The sequence below is a fragment of the Mus caroli genome, unplaced genomic scaffold, assembly GCF_978045245.1.
Source record: "Mus caroli unplaced genomic scaffold, Mus_caroli_1 scaffold_9, whole genome shotgun sequence".
In the NCBI taxonomy this organism is placed as follows: Eukaryota; Metazoa; Chordata; class Mammalia; order Rodentia; family Muridae; genus Mus; species Mus caroli.
The window spans coordinates 58,498,929-58,515,937 of record NW_028227264.1 but is presented as its reverse complement, the minus strand read 5'-3'; the positions used below and the strand labels follow the sequence as shown (position 1 = coordinate 58,515,937).

At 49.9% G+C, this 17,009-nt stretch overlaps 1 protein-coding gene across 1 annotated transcript in view; it reads left to right on the top strand.

Annotated features, from left to right (window-relative positions):
• Nucleotides 1-17,009, top strand: part of Cdh23 (cadherin related 23) — a 383,664-nt gene that overhangs the window by 340,046 nt on the left and 26,609 nt on the right. The window contains exons 38-43 of the mRNA XM_029482781.2: nt 8,417-8,638; nt 8,942-9,061; nt 10,018-10,198; nt 14,487-14,620; nt 14,968-15,177; nt 16,453-16,560. Coding sequence (XP_029338641.1) covers nt 8,417-8,638; nt 8,942-9,061; nt 10,018-10,198; nt 14,487-14,620; nt 14,968-15,177; nt 16,453-16,560 — 975 coding nt within the window. The remainder of the gene's footprint in view (nt 1-8,416; nt 8,639-8,941; nt 9,062-10,017; nt 10,199-14,486; nt 14,621-14,967; nt 15,178-16,452; nt 16,561-17,009) is intronic.

The following is a 17,009-nucleotide window of genomic DNA, read 5'->3' as shown; positions in this document are numbered from 1 at the left end:
AGGGCTGGAGTTGCAGATAGAAGTGGCAAGTGTCCAACCAGCCACTTCCCTCTGTAAGTCTCGGTGCTTTTTAGAGATCGTGAGGGCCGTGCATACTAAAGTGTGGACCCAAGTCTAACCCAGCTTGCCTTGCGGTTCTCCTAGTCTGGAGGCAGGACTTTGGCTCCCTGTTCTCCAGCAGCCCAGGGTAGATGGGTGGGCGGGTAGGTGGATAAGTAAGGGAAATCTGATGTCTATGGTGACTTTAGCAAGTGGGAGGGAGTTTGGCTCATTCTGCGCTTGTGTGCCCTGCAGCTGATACACCTGGTACAGTTATGCCCACCGGCTAACACACCTGAAACATGCACAGGGCATGCACAAGCCCAGAACTTCCCAACCTCAGGACACGCTCCTGCATCTGTTGGTGTGCCCTGGGGAATCTTCTCAGCCTTTTTCCCCCAGGGCTTTATCCACAGCTGTGCAGTTATTCATAGTCTCCCTTGATTCTGTCTTGCTGGTATTTTGTTTTCAACTTACTTGTGTGGAGTTTTGTTTCTGTGGAGTTTGTATTGTTTTGTTTGGGCGGAGTTTTGTTTGTGGTTTTTGAGGGGTTAGCTTTCTGAGACAGGATGCTGCCTTGTAGCTCAGGCTGCCCTCAAGACTCTTCTACCTCTCCTAATGCATGCTGGGATTGCAGGGATGCACCATGGCCCCTCTACAAACTCACTCCCATGCTGTTCTCTGGGCCCTCGTAGCTATCTACACTCATCCGTGTACTTGCGATCACTTAGCGCTTGCTCCGCTCTGTTCTTTCCTGGCCTGACCTTGGAGCCCCCTCCCCAACCCCTCCTGTCAGTGCTTCCTTCAGCCACAAGACCAGATCTGAGCTAGGAACCAGTAAATTCCTTACCTGAGTTCCCCTGCCCTCCCAAACCTACTGAGTTTTGAGGACCATGGCCTCCCACCGGTGTGTGTGTGTGTGTGTGTGTGTGTGTGTATGTGTGTGTGTGTGTGTTACACATATATACACATGAGAACACCAGAAGATATATGTGTGTGTATGCACACATTGTGTGTGTACTCATGTGTGTACATGTATACATGTGTGTATACATGAGAACCCTAGAAGATTTTATAGATATAGTGTGTGTATGCTCATGTGTGTATGTGTGTACATTTATCTATGCATAAGAACCCCAGATTTTACATATATACATATGTGTGTGTATACTGTGTGTGTGCTCATGTGTGTACGTGTGTGTGTGTGTGTGTGTTTATGTGAGTCAGACGTGGGGACTCAGACATTCTAGGCAAGAACTCTGCCAGCTGAGGGGTACCCCCTCCCTAGTGATTCTCTTCTTCACTCTGTTTCAGTGCTGGGCATTGGATCCAGGGCCTCAGGGATGCGAGGCAAATGCACTGCCACTAAACTGCATCACCAGCCTCCTTTGTTCCTTTGTTTCTTTCTTTGTTTCGTTTCTCTTAACTTCTCAGTAAGCTTCCCAGGAGTGCCTTGAATTGATCACGGCCTTTCTATCACTGGCCTCTCAAGTATCTGAGATCATAGGCCTATCCCACCACGCACAGCCTCCCAGACGTGAAAAGGCTGTCATCTGCACTGTCACCTGAGGGACAGACTTGAAAGTAAGCCCTGTCTAGATAGAATGGTAGAGGTCACCAATGGGGGGAGGGGTGACTATGTCTAAGGACAAGGATGTTGAACTCCTAGAGGTTCCTAGCTAAAGGTCAGAGGACAGTCCAAGTCCAGTGTCAGGGATCCGACTGGGGTCAGGGGGTGGGGGCTGGTAGCTATACATTGTAGATGATATGGGTGGCCTCTCACAGGTTCTATGGGGCACACCCACTCTGGCTACTGGGTAAGAAAGACTACCTCAGGAGGATAGTTTGTCCTGTTATCATTAGGTGACCTTACACGGGTTTGGTACGGCTAAAGCTAGCAAATACCCTGGCATGAGAACCCCAGAAACTATCAAAACATAAGTCAGGCCCCTGAGTGTAAATGTGACCTTGGGACCTCATCTGGTGAGACAGCTTTGGGTCCTTCTTGGTGATAGAACAAAGATTCTCTTTTGCCAGAGAACAGCCAAGACAGCAGAGATGAAGTAGAAACTAGGCCCTCTTCCCACCCCAGCCATTCTCTGTAGAGCGCTTTCAGGGAAGAGCGGGGCACCTCCCCCATCTTGCCCCTTCCTCCCCCTGACACACACCCCAGCACTGAACATCCTTGGGTTGCACCACAGGAAGACACAGGCATTGCCCAAGCTGTGGGCCTGGCCCAGCAAACCTCAAGCCCTCCTAAAAAGCAGGGCAGGCTGGGGTGTGTGTGTGTGGGGTGTGTGTGTGTGTGTGTGTGTGTGTGTCCAACTTCCTCCTCAGCTCAGAAGCCAAGGAAATCAGAGGGGGAGGCAGAATAGAACCTGTGGGGTGAGGGGCAGTCTTGTTTAAGCCCCCTACCCTCCATCCCCAGCAGCTCAAGTGATGGTCAGGCTCACTTCCAGAGAATCGTCAAGGAGTGTGGGACAGTGGCCGTGAGGAGGCTGTACTCTAACCTTTCCTTACAGCTGGTGTTCATGTCCCTTAGCCATGGCTGCAGGGACTGGGGCAGTGTGGGGCTTAAGCCGAAGAGGAGGAAGGCAAATGCTCCTTGGCCTTCCCTGAAGGTCATTGCAGTGTCACATAGCACTGTGCATTATGAAGAGAGATGTAAAAACCTGCCTGAACTGCGGAGGGTGTGGGAGAGATTTCGAAGGGGTTTCCTGCCTGGAAGGAATGCTAAGGCCGTTCTAGTGTCCTGTCTATTCCTGACTCAGTGCGAGATCTTTCTCCACCCCAGTGAGAAATGTTAGCACAGGGCTCTCTCCCCGTCAAGTGCTTACCATCATTTACACATATTTATCCGTTCATTTATTTACTCTGTGTGTGTATCTATATGTATGCAGGTTCTTGGTGGAGGACAGAAGACAATAGCGGGAGTTGTTTTTTCTCCTTCTACCGTGTAGGTCCCAGGGATTGATGTCAGGTGGTAAGGTTTGGTGTTTCGCACCTAGACCAGTTGAGCCATCTCGCTGCCCCCTCCCCCATCTTTGCTGCCTCACTAAAGATTCCTTAGGGACTCTAAGATCCAAGTAGTGTGTGTCTAACAGTGGGGTTCAGTCCACAGGACTACTGGCAATAAAACTGAGCCCCAGAAGAGCTGCACTGAAAGGAATATTAAGGTCTAGGCAGGTCCATTATTCACAGACAGTAAACACCCAGAAAAGAGGTGCCAACTTTAATGTCACACTGCCCACTTTGGTAACAGTCTTCAAAGCCCCTGTCCCTAGCATCCAGAGCTATGATCCTAAGAGTTCTCACCCCCTCGGGGCAGTGATACTTTCTTAAGTCAAAAGCCTTTCCATCAATGTGCAGTTAGCTCCCGGGCCAGGCAGAACTGAGAACAAAGTTGCAGCCATGTTGGTCAATTACACTTTCTATACTACCTGCTGTTGGCATCAGGACCTCCGAAACCTGTGACATCACATAGGCATGGCCCACAGACTTGTTGCCAAGGCAACAGCCACCATATTCCCAGAATCCACTTAGCTCACCTCCTACCTTTACCTGTGTTACATCATCACCCATGTCATCACCCATACATAAAGAAAGGTCCCCTAATCTCTCTCTCTCTTCCCCCCTTCTCTTTCCACCGCCATCTTGCCCCTCTCTCTCCCAGTAAACCTCTTACTCATGGAACTGCTCTGTCCTGGCATGCTATATTTGGACACGAGCCACTATTCTAACACATCACCTGTTTTCCAGCCATCCTTGGCAATGGCCTGCTCCCATCCTCTCTCTCGCCTAGCCATCCTTAGTATTTCATAGTAGCCCCTAATCACAGTGCATTCGTTACTTTTGAATAGCTAAGACCGAGGGAAGGCTGGGCAGATGGCGCAGCTGGTGAAGTGCTTGCCAGGCAAGTGTGAGGAGCTAAATTGATTGGGCCCCCATAAGAAGTGGGACATGGTGGCCTGTGCCTAAAATCCCAGCATGGGGGATGTAGAGATGAGAGAATCCACAGGACAGTGGTGGTACACATCTTTAATCCCAGCACTTGGGAAGCAGAGGCAGGTGGATTTCTGAGTTCGAGGCCAGCCTGGTCTACAGAGTGAGTTCCAGAACAGCCAGGGCTACACAGAGAAACCCTGTCTCAGAAAACCAAAAAAAAAAAAAAAAAAAAGGAAGAAAGAAAGAAAAAGAAATGATGAGAGGATCCTTGGGCTCTCTGCTCTAATCGGTGAGCACCAGGTTTAATGAGAGGCCATGCCTCAAAAAATAAGGTGTAGGAGGCTTGAGCAACGGCTCAGTGGTTAAGAGCCCCGGGCATCTTTGTTTTTGATATCTAAATACACAAGAAGGATAAAATGGAAAAGCATCTACTTTGTATGTTCAATTAACTTATAAAATCATCCAACTTTTAATAGTTTATTGCTAACCATGTATTTCAATTAAGACCCAAACCACTGATATCAGGAAACATGTCCAAGAGTTTAGGGTTTTAAAAAAAATTTTAATATTATTAATTAATTAATCAATTAATTAATTTAGTGGAAGAGTAACACACATACATAGCACACGCATGGAAGTAAGAGGACAACTTGTAGGACTTGGTTCTTTTTCTATCATGTCGACACCAGGCAGGGGTCGAACCCAGGTCAGTATAGCTTGGCAGCAAGTGCTCTTATCTGCTGAGCCATCTTGGGAGGCCCCAATAAATGTAATGGCTAAAATAAGTTTCTTAGGGCCGATGACACAGCTCCGTGTGCTTGGAGTGCTGTGTGTGGTAGGTGTGTGTGTTGTAGGTTCCCCATCTTAGAGTGGGCAGGAAGCTCAGAGAGGGGCAGACTGGGAACCGGGTATAAGCACCCAGGACATGCCCCCAGTTAACTCTTTCCTTCCAGCTTGGCCCCACTTCTCAAAGGTTCTGTCTGTCACCATCAGCCGAGGACCAAGCCTTCCACATATGAACCTGTGGGGACATTTCACATTCAAACCAGAGCAAGGCCGAGATCCCTGCAGGAGTAGTGTGGTATATGAAGAAAAGGCTTGACTCAAACATTTAAAGGGGGGACTCTTCAGAGGGGACTAGCGGAGCACCTAGAGAGCAGCAGACGCAGCCATCATGATGCACAAGGAAGAAGGATATGTTAGTGATGGTCCTTGTTGTGTAACAGAATGTCTGGCAAGAGGAACATAAGGATGGAAGGGTTTATTTTGGCTTACCACTCACAACCCTTCACGGCAAGGACGGGATTGAATACTGGGAAATTAAGGCAGCTGGAAACACACCCCTAACAAGGGCTTAGGGTGTGTTTAAATTATGATGATGATGATGATGATGCTGATGTTATCATTATGTTGAGACAGTAGGAGATAAGGCAGCTGGTCATATTATATCCACAGTCTGGAATCAGAGAGAGAGAGAGAGAGAGAGAGAGAGAGAGAGGGAGAGCGAGCTTTCTTTCGCTTTATTAGTCAGCCAGGACCCCAACTCATGGACCGGAGTGATCCACAGTAGGATGGGCTCTCTCACCTCAGCCCAGTAGAGAAACTCTCACAGACACGCCAGAAGCTTGTCTCCTCCATGATTCCAGACCCTTTCACCTTGACAGTTGTCCTGGGTGGCTTCCTGTCAGCTTGACACAAGCTAGAATCTTCTGGGAAGAGGCAGCCTCAGTTGAGGGATTGCCCCTGTCAGACTGCCTGTGGGCAAGTCTGTGGGGCATTTTCTTGATTACTGATCGATGTGGAAGAACCCAGCCCACAGTGGGTGGTACCATTCCTAGGTAGGTGGGTCTGGGCTGTGTAAGCCGGTAAGCAGCATTCCTCCAGGGTCGCTGCTTCAGTTCCTGCCTCTGGGTTCCTGACTGAGTGCATTGATTACACACTAAAGACATCACAAGAGTATACAAATGTGTCTATATCCAATTGAGGGGTGAGAAAAAAATCTTGCTCTTGAAGTAGTTAACCAAGAGAGAGCTCAAGTTTGAATTTTCCACTTCTCTCTGTGTGTTTTCTGTCTGTCTGTAGTTGTGGTTGTTGGTCTGTTTGTTTTGTCTGTCTGTAACTACCTGCTCTGTGTCCCTTTCTGTGTGTAGATGTGTGTGGGGGAGAGAGAGACAGAGACAAAGAGACCTGTGTCTTTCTCTCTGTCTCTCCCTAACAAAGAGTTTGCTCTGAAGAACATGGAAAACGTGACATAAATATGAGAGATTCTGGCTGGAGAGATGGCTCAGTGGTTAAGAGCACTGACTGCACTTCCAGAGGTCCTGAGTTCAATTCCCAGCAACCACATGGTGGCTCACAGCCATCTGTAGTGGGATCTGATGCCCTCTTCTGGTGTGTCTGAAGAGTGGCAGTGTACCCATATACATAAAATAAATAAAAGGAGAAGGTGTGTCTAAGACAGAGAGAGAGAGAGAGAGAGAGAGAGAGAGAGAGAGAGAGAGAGAGATTCTTTAATAGAGATTTATGAGGGAAAACATTATTAAAGAGACTCAGAATATCACTCCAAGCCACACAGATGTTATCAACTTATATCCACATGTTGCTTCCAACATTTATGGGATATTTGTTACTTAAAATTGCTTTTAACCTGATGGCTGCTTGCTTTCAGCAAATGATTACCATAACACACACACATACTATTCTGTCAGGGGCATGGAAGAGTCCATAACTGAAGATTAAACATATGCATTGGCTTTGGTTGTAAAAGCAGGTTGCATGGGAGAAATACAAGGTATAGTAGGACTGGCTCTGTGGTTCTCTTCAAGGCAAGTCAAACTTAAGCTGAGGATAGCAGGCTAACTATGTAGTCTTAGATGATCTCAAGGCATATTATTAACTTGGCTGCAAGGTCCACCAAAAGTACAGTCTCGGGCTGGAGAGATGGCTTGGTGGTTAAGAGCACTGACTTCTCTTCCAGAGGTCCTGAATTTAATTCCCAGCAACTACATGGGTGGCTCACAACCATCCATAATGGGATCTGATGCCCTCTTCTAGTTTGTTTGAAGATAGCTACAGTATATATTTAAAGTCCAGTATCTTCAAAGGCAAGAAGTATGTTCAGAAAAATATATGACCACACTTGAGTTTCCGCCCTGACTTCCCTTCATGAGTGTGATGGAGAAATGTAAGCCAAATAAACCCTTTCCTCCCCAGGTTGTTTAACTGCAGCAACAGAAACCCAGCTAAGACAAAGATCAGTATTAGGCATCACAAGGGAGGTGACACTGTTGGATCCCAGAAAGAGCTAGAGTTTGGAGGATCCCCAGCAGGAGACCCCCAACCAAGACAGGGCTGTGGTGAGGAGTAGAGGGGTAGACAGAGGTCACCCACTTGCCTCCAACCCCACTTCTGTCTTCTGGCCAACTCTGGGAGGCAGACGGCCAGGGTCGCAGGTAGGGTGGCCACACGAGCAGCCTCCCAGGCAGAAGACAGAGAAATAGAAGTCAGGGACCACAGGACACCAGCACACAGGGAGGCCATGTTTATATTGCCTCCTACCCCACCCCCCATTGTGTAAAGCCAGACAGCCATCCGCAAAATGTTCCTGAGTGCTGATTGGTTGAGTATGTTTCATGGCCTGATGGTCTAAGCATCAGCTAGAGATAGCCAATCATAGAACCACAGAAACTTCTTACAGTAAAGTCATGTTCTAGGGATCTCACTTTTCAGAGGTTAACAGATTTTAACCATGAAGTCACCCAAGCCTGATGTCCTTGGTCTTTAAAGTACTATAAATGTGTGTTTTTCTTTTTTACACATTGGACTGAAGACTTCATGTTCTTTCCTCTTGTAAACTTATCTGGAAGTGCTCTGAATTGGGGAGGCTACTAGAATTCATACCATGTGCCTGGAGGGTTTGTGGGGTTAATTTCTTTGAAACAGCATCTCACTATGTAATCATTGACTAACCTCAGTCTTACTATGTATATCTAAAGTGGCCTTGAATTGATAGCAATACTCCTGCCTCTGCCTCCCAAGTGTTGGAATTATAGGTGTTTGACACCATAGCTAGCTCTCTATGCCAATTCTAATCATTGGGTCACTGTGCTGACAAGGATCTCAAGCTTGTATCTGGCCTCCACAGTGTTATGATTGATTGATGATGTCTGCCATGAGCACAGACATAGAAATGGTGATACATGTGCTAACCTGGCCCTAAAGAGTTGCCTGACTTGATTTTAACAGAGCCTCTGTACATTCTCCTACCAGCCTGTGACTTCCTCCCCCACCCATTCTCTCCTCTTTTCTCCCCTATATGGGATCCTACACTGGATCACACTGAGTGAGTCTAACCCAGAAAAACAGCAGGCTGGATGAACCTTGATCTCTCTGGCCTCCTGACCAAGGCATCTGACCATGTTCTTCTCTCCAGGCCACCACCCACGTGTACGTGACTATCGTGGACGAGAATGACAACGCTCCTGTGTTCCAGCAGCCACATTATGAGGTGGTGCTGGATGAGGGCCCAGACACAGTCAACGCCAGCCTCATCACCGTCCAGGCACTGGACCTGGATGAGGGGCCGAATGGCACTGTCACCTATGCCATCGTGGCAGGCAACATCATCAATACCTTCCGAATCAACAAGCACACGGTCAGCAGTTGGGGGCAGAGAGGGGGGCAACCTCTCTTCAGGGGGTGGGAAGTTTTGTGATACCGTAGGGTATAAGGAGCAAACATAAAGCCTAGAAGGAAATCTGGAGTGCCCAGTGACAGGGGGAGAGGGGACAGAAAGTTTTTGTGGATAGGACCTAGCTGCCTTCAGTGGTGCTGTGATTGATTAATGATGTCTGTATGGGCACAGACACAGCAATTGTGGCTAGGATGTCAGAGTCTATCTGGTATAACCATAGAGTTATATCATCATCCTCTCCCCTTGAACTTTCTGTGTCCCCAGGGTGTCATTACAGCTGCCAAGGAACTAGACTATGAGATCAGTCATGGCCGCTACACCCTGATTGTCACTGCCACGGACCAGTGTCCCATCTTGTCCCACCGCCTCACCTCTACTACCACCGTAAGTGGAATACATCCCCAATGTAGCGGTGAAGGAAAACAAAGAATACCCAGGAGACTTCCTGATGGAAGGGGAAGGAAAAGGGAAATTCCTGTTGGGAGGCAATGCCTGCAGGCAGGGACTCCTGTTTATCTGAGCAGCTCATCCAGTCTTGCTGCATGACTTTGAGAAAGTCACTGAGCTTCTCTGTGACTATGTCTAGCAGATGAGTGAAAACCCCTGCCTTCTTGTCCTTCATGGAGAAAGCATGCCTTCTGGTCAAGTTAACAGTGATTCAGATCCCAGCTCTTTCGTTTCCTGGCTGTGTGACTCTGGACAAATCACTTAACCTCCCTGAACTTGTTTCCTGATGAATGAAAGCTATGGTGTGAGATGGAGGAGGAGCAAAGGGGACCACATGGGATGTCCAGAGGATGAGGATGAGTTAACCCATGGTGGTACTGTTAATCAGTTGTGCCCATAAAGACACACAGAAAGTAGAGACGGAGGAATTAGAGATTCAAGACCAGCTCAGGCTATGTAGGAAGAGAGAGAGAGCTGGGGTGAAGGTCAGTGGTAGAGTACTTGCCTATCATGTGCAAAGTCATGAGTTCGATCCCCAGCAACACACACATATACACACATACACACAGAGAGACACACAAACACATACATATACACACAAAAAACTACAGAGACACGTGCATACACAACTACACATACATACACACATAGGCACATAGACATACACATGACTACACACAGAGACACACATACCCAAAGCACACACACACACAAAGGTGGGGGGACATGGACCAGAGCTCAGGCACATGCACAGGTTAGATGCCCGCCCACTCCATGATGCCATACATTCCCTTTAGCCCCTGGGTGCCAGCGCCAGACCCAGTACAAGGTGCAGTTGCTGAGTGTCCCCAGACATCTGGAGCCAGGCCTGGCTAAGCTGTTCACTGTCTCAGGTGCTTGTGAATGTGAATGACATCAATGACAATGTGCCCACCTTCCCTCGGGACTACGAAGGACCATTTGACGTCACTGAAGGCCAGCCAGGGCCCAGAGTGTGGACATTCCTGGCCCACGACCGGGACTCCGGCCCCAATGGGCAGGTGGAGTACAGTGTTGTGGATGGAGACCCACTGGGTAAGTGGGGCCTATGCTGGCATTGTGGTGTGCGTGGCCCAGGGACCTCTCTTCACCTGCTCAGGACTGGGATGAGGGAAGTCTTCACACAGTCTATCACTGGTGTGTGATCTTGTCCTCCATGGGGCTCAATGCTACCTGCCTTTATCAGCATGGAATCTGGGACATAGGCTGGTGCTCTTTGAGGGCCATAGCTCTCTAGGCACAGGTAGGAAAAACCCATCTCATACTTGGAGAAATCTTCAGCTGAAGGAAAGCAAGCATCCCCACTACCTGTATCTCAGGACACCAGAACCTAGGGTGTACATTTGGGGAGCGCTGAGCACCTTATAACACCTCAGTGTCCCCCAACAAAAGCCTACCTGCCTGGTGGCCCGTGCCTTTAATTCCAGCACTCAGGAGGTAGAGGCAGGTGGGTCTGTATGAGTTCAAGGCCAGCCGAGGCTACACAGTGAGGTCTTTAAAAACCAAAAAGTCTGCACAGCTTTCATGGCTGCTGGCCCCACTCAAAGGCTGGAGGCTTAGAAAAACACTTTCTCTCAAGACACTTTGTTAGCTAGAGCAAGAATTTCAAGGACTTAGGGAATCAACCAAATGACACCCGTGGGTGTAAGGAGACCCTTCAAAAAGCTGTAATAGGCAAGTAGCTGAGACTGTGGCAGCCACCAGTCACCCACAGGAACTCTGGGGTGTCAGTCCTCACCATTTTCTAAGGACAAAAAGTGAATATCAAATATTGGTAAAATATCCTGCTTTCCAATTGATCGCTCTGTAACTGTTTGCGAGAACCTACTATGTGCTGAGGACTTACTGTGTGCTGGCCATACCATGGGATGCAGAAGAGACACAAACCAGATGGAGGGGTGGGGGAGAGGTATTCAGAAAGAGCATCAAGCACAAAGGTCCTGAGGTCCAAGCAGGCCTGGTAGGATATAGAATTGGGGGAGGGAGGGAAAGGTCTGGGGTCTGGTAGGAACTTGAGCAAGAGGAGAAAGAGAGCGTGCCATCAAGAGGTCTTGGCATTTACTGAGTGAGGTGGACACCCACAGTGGCTCTTGGAGCAACATGACTTGACTCAGGTTTGCACACTCTCTCTCACCCCCACCCCACCCCCACCCCTCAGATTCACATCGGCTCTACCTTCAACATTTCTTATCAGCAGATAAAGGGAGGCACCCAGGCCACTCAGCACAAAGGTCTCTGCAGCCTGTGCCTGCAAGGGCCTGCTACCCGGCCCAGTCACCTCCCAGTCTCTAGCTGTGCCACACTCTCCCAAGACCTCCCTGCTTCCATCCCTCATCTGAAGGGCCCCAAGTACAAGAACTGCAGTGAACTCGTTAAAACCTCAGTCAGGTCACATCTGTTCCATGCTCACAGCCCCCGAGATGCTACCTTCCTCCATAAAAGCTGACTCCTCTGCATGGTCCTCAAAGCCAGACAAAAATCATCTCTTCAGCTTCATTCTCTTATTCAGATCCCCACTAGAGAGTCTTTCTGCAACTCTGTGAGCCTCTGGAGATGCTCAGACCTCAGGACCTTTGCACCTGCCGACCCTAGGAGTTATGGGAAAAAGGAAAGCCAGGGAAACATGCCATCCCCACTTGAGCTTTGCCCACCAATCTTGCCTCCTTCTTGGGACCTCTCAGCTACCCATTCTGGCCAAGCTGTTCTGGGATCCCTTCCCAGTTCTATATCTTCTTTGCAAGCTTTCAGTCCCCTAGAGAGCACCTAGGCTTCTTTTAGGATGCCCCTCCCATATCAAGAGTTACTTTGTGACCAGACCAAGCCAAGAGAACTCCTGCTTGTGAGCCCATTTTCCAAATGGGACAATCAAGGCAAGGCTTGGGAAGAATCCAGCTGTGGGCCAGGTACAACCATACTGAAGGTTGTGGCCTCCTATCTCTAGGTATAGAGGATGGGGTGTGGGAAGATATTAGGAGTTCTGGCCAGGGGAAGTTGCTGAAGAGACTAATTGTAAGGGGATAGGGGTGTCTAGCCAGGGTTCCACCATCATTCCAAGCCTGCTCCCACAAGCCTTCCATTGTAATCAGCTCTTCCCTGTCTTTGCCATTGTGGAGGGGAGCCATTTGCCAGCACATAGCCGGGTGTCAACAGGACTGGGAAACCCCAAGAAAGGGAATCCCCGAGCTTTGGAGGCCTTGGAGCCCAGGGCACAGGAAATCCTGCCTCTGCAACTTCCTCACCCCTAAGCAGAGAAAGCCAGGGTCCTTAGGGAGCCTGGGAGCGGAAGAGCTTGCGGAAGTCCCAGCTGCAGGGCATGGGAGCTATCATGGCCGAAGCTAGGCACCTGAGTTAGTGTCCTGGGGTGTGAGACAGACAACAGAAGCCACCAGGATGCCTGGGCCTCTGCCTTTGCCAAGCCTCTGCAATGTGTGCCTCACTCTGGGCTTAAACCCCAAGTACCAAGAAGAACAGAGAAAGTTCGTACTTTTATTCCAGCACTTAGGAGGCTGAGGCAGGAGGATTGCCCCGAATTCCAGGCCAACCTTGGCTATAGCCCAAGAGCCTGTCTCAAGAAAAAGGGGGGAAAATGAGGATAACTTTCTCCCCAGCTCAGATCCTGGAAAAGTGTGCCGAGGTGACAATGTGACCCCTCCTCACATCCTTACCAATTACCAGAGCCCCAGCTTCTTCTCTATCCTCCACAGAGGCTCCCACTTGGTCCCCCGGATCCCTTCATCCCTCACATCTCATCTTTCTCTCCAACTTCTACCCTGTTAACCCTGAGGGGTTTTATCCAGAAAACCTCTGAAACCCAGGGGATTCAAGCCTGTTTTGTCATGAACACACTGGAAGCCCAGAGGATACTCTTCTCCGGCTCCTGCCTTCACGTTCCGAAGAACATGAGCCACAGACGTTGACACTTGTGTCAGAGTTAGATTTCTGTTAGCCCTCCGCAGGCAGGGTCCAGGGGAGATCTGAGCCACAGGGGAAAGAAATCAGATTACCACAGGCCTGGAAGATCGTGCCCTGTGTTCAGCTGGGGATCCGAACAGGAGCCAACCAGGGTCTCTCATCCTGTTAGCCTGCTGCCTGGCGCTCACAAGAGTGGTCGTCCTTCCTATATGTCTTTTCTCACAGAATTTCCTACCTACGCAGTCACATTGGCCACCAGGGCAGGCTGGGGAGACTAGAGACAGCTGGCTGAGATCTAGCTCTGCCCAAGGATTCCAGGTTCTTATCTCTACCAGGCAAAGAATTCAGAGATAAGACAAAGGGATTGGGAGGGGTTTCCCCCTCTCCATTGCGTGCGTGCGTGCGTGCGTGCGTGCGTGCGTGCGTGCGTGCGTGCGTGCGTGCGTGCGTGCGTGCGTGCGTGCGTGCGTGCGTGCGTCCTCACCCTCTTCCACCTTACTCTCTGAGGCAGGGTCTCTCACTAAACCCAGAACTCCCTGAGATGCTAGCCAGCTGGTTCTGGCGATCATCTGTGTCTGCCCTCTGGGTGGGAGTTACGGGTGGGAGGATGATGTCCTGACCTTCACATGGGTTTCTGGGGATCCAAACTCCGGTCCTCATTCTTGCATGGCAAACTACTCTAACTTCTGAGCCACGTCCCTACCCCAAGGGAGGAAGTGCCACTACTGTAAGAAAGCACGTATCAAAAGGAAATATGAACCTCTAAGGAGAGGCAACCGGCTAGTTGTGCTAGGCTCGTGGTGTTATTTGCAGACAGCAAAGGACAGGCCACAGCGCTTTCCTTTGGTTATAGTCAGTGGTGGCAGCCAGCTTAGACAGTTGCGTGACACTCTGCTGTGACGTGGCCCAGTGGTTGCTTTGGTTCCCCAGATACCTTGAGCTCTTTTTCTACCTGTCTAGAACACACTTTCCAAAGTGCCTAATATCTTTATTAGTAAGTTTCTGACCACAAACGGTCAGGAAGAGTGTGTCATGGGGGAGGGGGAGGGCTGCCCCATAAGCCAGGGACAATGGCATATTGCTGGAATCCCAACACTGGGGACATGGAGGCTTAAGAATAAGGAGTACAGGACCAGCCTAGGCTATGTGAAACTCTGCCTCAAAATAGATAGAAACAAAGGTTCCCCACCCCTACGTTTTAACACAATCACCACACCTGCGTCATCCTCTGGCCAGCTGGAGGCCACAAGAGAAGCTGATTGGTCAGGAATTGCCACTTGTCCCTTATGCCCATAAAGGGCCCGGATGACATATGCCTCAGCTGCTCCTGATACCCCCGGGAGCGACTGGCTGGAGGGAGGGAGCTCACAGGCAGGACCCGCTAACTCGGACCTGTTCTGGTGGCTTCCAGGGGAGTTTGTGATCTCTCCTGTGGAGGGTGTGCTGAGGGTCCGCAAGGATGTCGAACTGGATCGGGAGACCATCGCCTTCTACAACCTGACCATCTGTGCCCGAGACAGGGGAGTGCCGCCACTCAGCTCCACGGTGAGTCCTGGCCTAGTTCTGTGCCATCCCTTGATGCACACTGAACAACTGCAAACATGGTCTCTCTTAGCCCAGAGAAACCAGAGGTGCCTCTCAAACTTAGCCTTGAGGAATCATAGCTCTCCAGGGTACTTGCCTCATAATACCTCGCAAGGGGCTGGATATCCATCCTTCTGACCTCTGCCCCTGGTTCAAACCTGTCGCTCCCCTCTCCTTCTGCTGCTTGGCTTTTCGTCCTTCATCTTCCTCTCCCTTGACAACCCCCTCTCAGTGTTTTTGCTACCTTGGCTCTGTCTCAGTCCCATCCTCTCTGGTCACATCCACCCCTGACTCTCCCTTCTCCCCAGATGCTAGTGGGAATCCGAGTGCTGGACATCAATGACAATGACCCAGTGCTGCTGAATCTTCCCATGAACGTCACCATCAGTGAGAACAGCCCTGTCTCCAGCTTCGTCGCCCACGTCCTGGCCAGCGATGCTGACAGCGGCTGCAATGCCCTGCTCACCTTCAACATCACCGCTGGCAACCGAGAGCGGGCCTTCTTCATCAATGCCACGGTAGGGTTGGATCTGCCCAGGGCTCCCAGCCCTTCCTACCGGAGGCCCATTGAGGAGCTCTGGGTTCTAGACTGGGGCAGAGACTTTTTTGTGGTCATGAAGAAACTGGACCCCAAAGTGTGAGCAGCAGCAGTTCTAAAGTTAATTAGAATCCATGAGTACTAGCACACACCCAGCTCCTGGCCAGCCATTGCAAGGCTAAGCAGGAGGATTGCTGGGAGTTCACAGTTAGCCCAGAATTCCTACAAACCCTGAATCAAAAGAAGCAAAATCAAAAGAAGCAAGCGTAAGATGGATGCAGTGTTGTATTCTATAATCCTAGCCCTTAAGACACAGCAGAGAGATTAGGAGATCCGATCATCATGGCTCCATAGTTTGAAGTCAGTCCATGCCATAAGAGATCCCGCCTTTCAAAAAAAAAAAAAAGTAAAGCAACCAAGTATAATAAAAAAAAAAATCTACTCAAAATAAGTCATCTCTTGAGCCGGGCGTGGTGGTGCACGCCTTTAATCCCAGCACTTGGGAGGCAGAGGCAGGCGGATTTCTGAGTTCGAGGCCAGCCTGGTCTACAAAGTAAGTTCCAGGGATACACAGAGAAACCCCGTCTCGAAACCCCCCCCCCCAAAAAAAAAGTAAAAAAAAAAAAGTCATCTCCTAGAGCCAGACAGGTTGTGGGAATTCCAGCCAGCAAGGGAGCACCATCCGCCTTAATTAAACAACAGAGGGAGGCTTAGAAGCAATTGAGTTGGTTTCTTTTGGCTTCACCAATCAACCAGTCACTTGGCTATGGGCGCATTCATTAGCACAGTTGCCCTGATCCAGCGCTGCCCATGTGGATTGCAGTGCTCAGTACGGGAACTCAGTCCCAGTCAGTCAGGCCCCCTTTGGTTTTATTGAGCAGCAATTTTCTGGTATCCACCAACCACTCCCTTAACGCACCCCTCAAGCCTTCTCCTGGGCACACCCAAACCTCAAACTGTAAGATGGCTTGAGCCATACTTAAGTGCACCTGAGTTTCTCTCCTGGCCTCTTGGAGTGTCTGAAGTCTGTTGACACCCAAGGTCCCTCTTTTGGGTTTGCCCAGAATTTGGTTATCACTGACTTAACCATCTCCTTGGAAAGATCCTGGTGCCCTCCTTTGACCCTTATCTGTTAGGTACTTTGGGGAAGGTGCTTCTAGCTGCCTAGGAACTGTGGTCAGAGCACGGGTAACTGGGCTGTGGGGGGTGGGGGGTGGGGAGTACCTGCTCTTCTAACCAGCCAGGCACATCCCAGACAGGGATTGTCACTGTCAACCGGCCCCTCGACCGAGAGCGCATCCCGGAGTACAGGCTGACTGTTTCTGTGAAGGATAACCCGGAGAACCCACGCATAGCCAGGAAGGTAAGGCTGCAAGACACTGAGGTTGGATGGGGTAAAAGAGGTGGGGAGGGGAAGAGAGAGGGAGAGAGGGTGGGGAGGCCGTGTGTGTGTGTGTGTGTGTGTGTGTGTGTGTGTGTGAGAGAGAGAGAGAGAGAGTTGTAAGAGTGAGAATGGGTGCTCAAACACACACACACACACACACACACACACCCCTCCCCTGGTGAGTGGGTGGCAGCTTGCCACAGGCTTAGAAGCACACATCTGCCTTAGCAAGCGCTGGCTTCAGATCTCAGTTTTCCTGTCCACCAGTATGTGCTTGAGCCAATTCATTTTCTTCCCAGCCTCCCTTTTCTCTTGCATCCTTGAGTCAGTACTGAGCCTGGCCCAGGGCCAACACTCATTGGATGCCAGATGACATCCAAGGTGGACTACAGTGTCCTTCGAATGTCAAACACACAGGCTCCTTACTG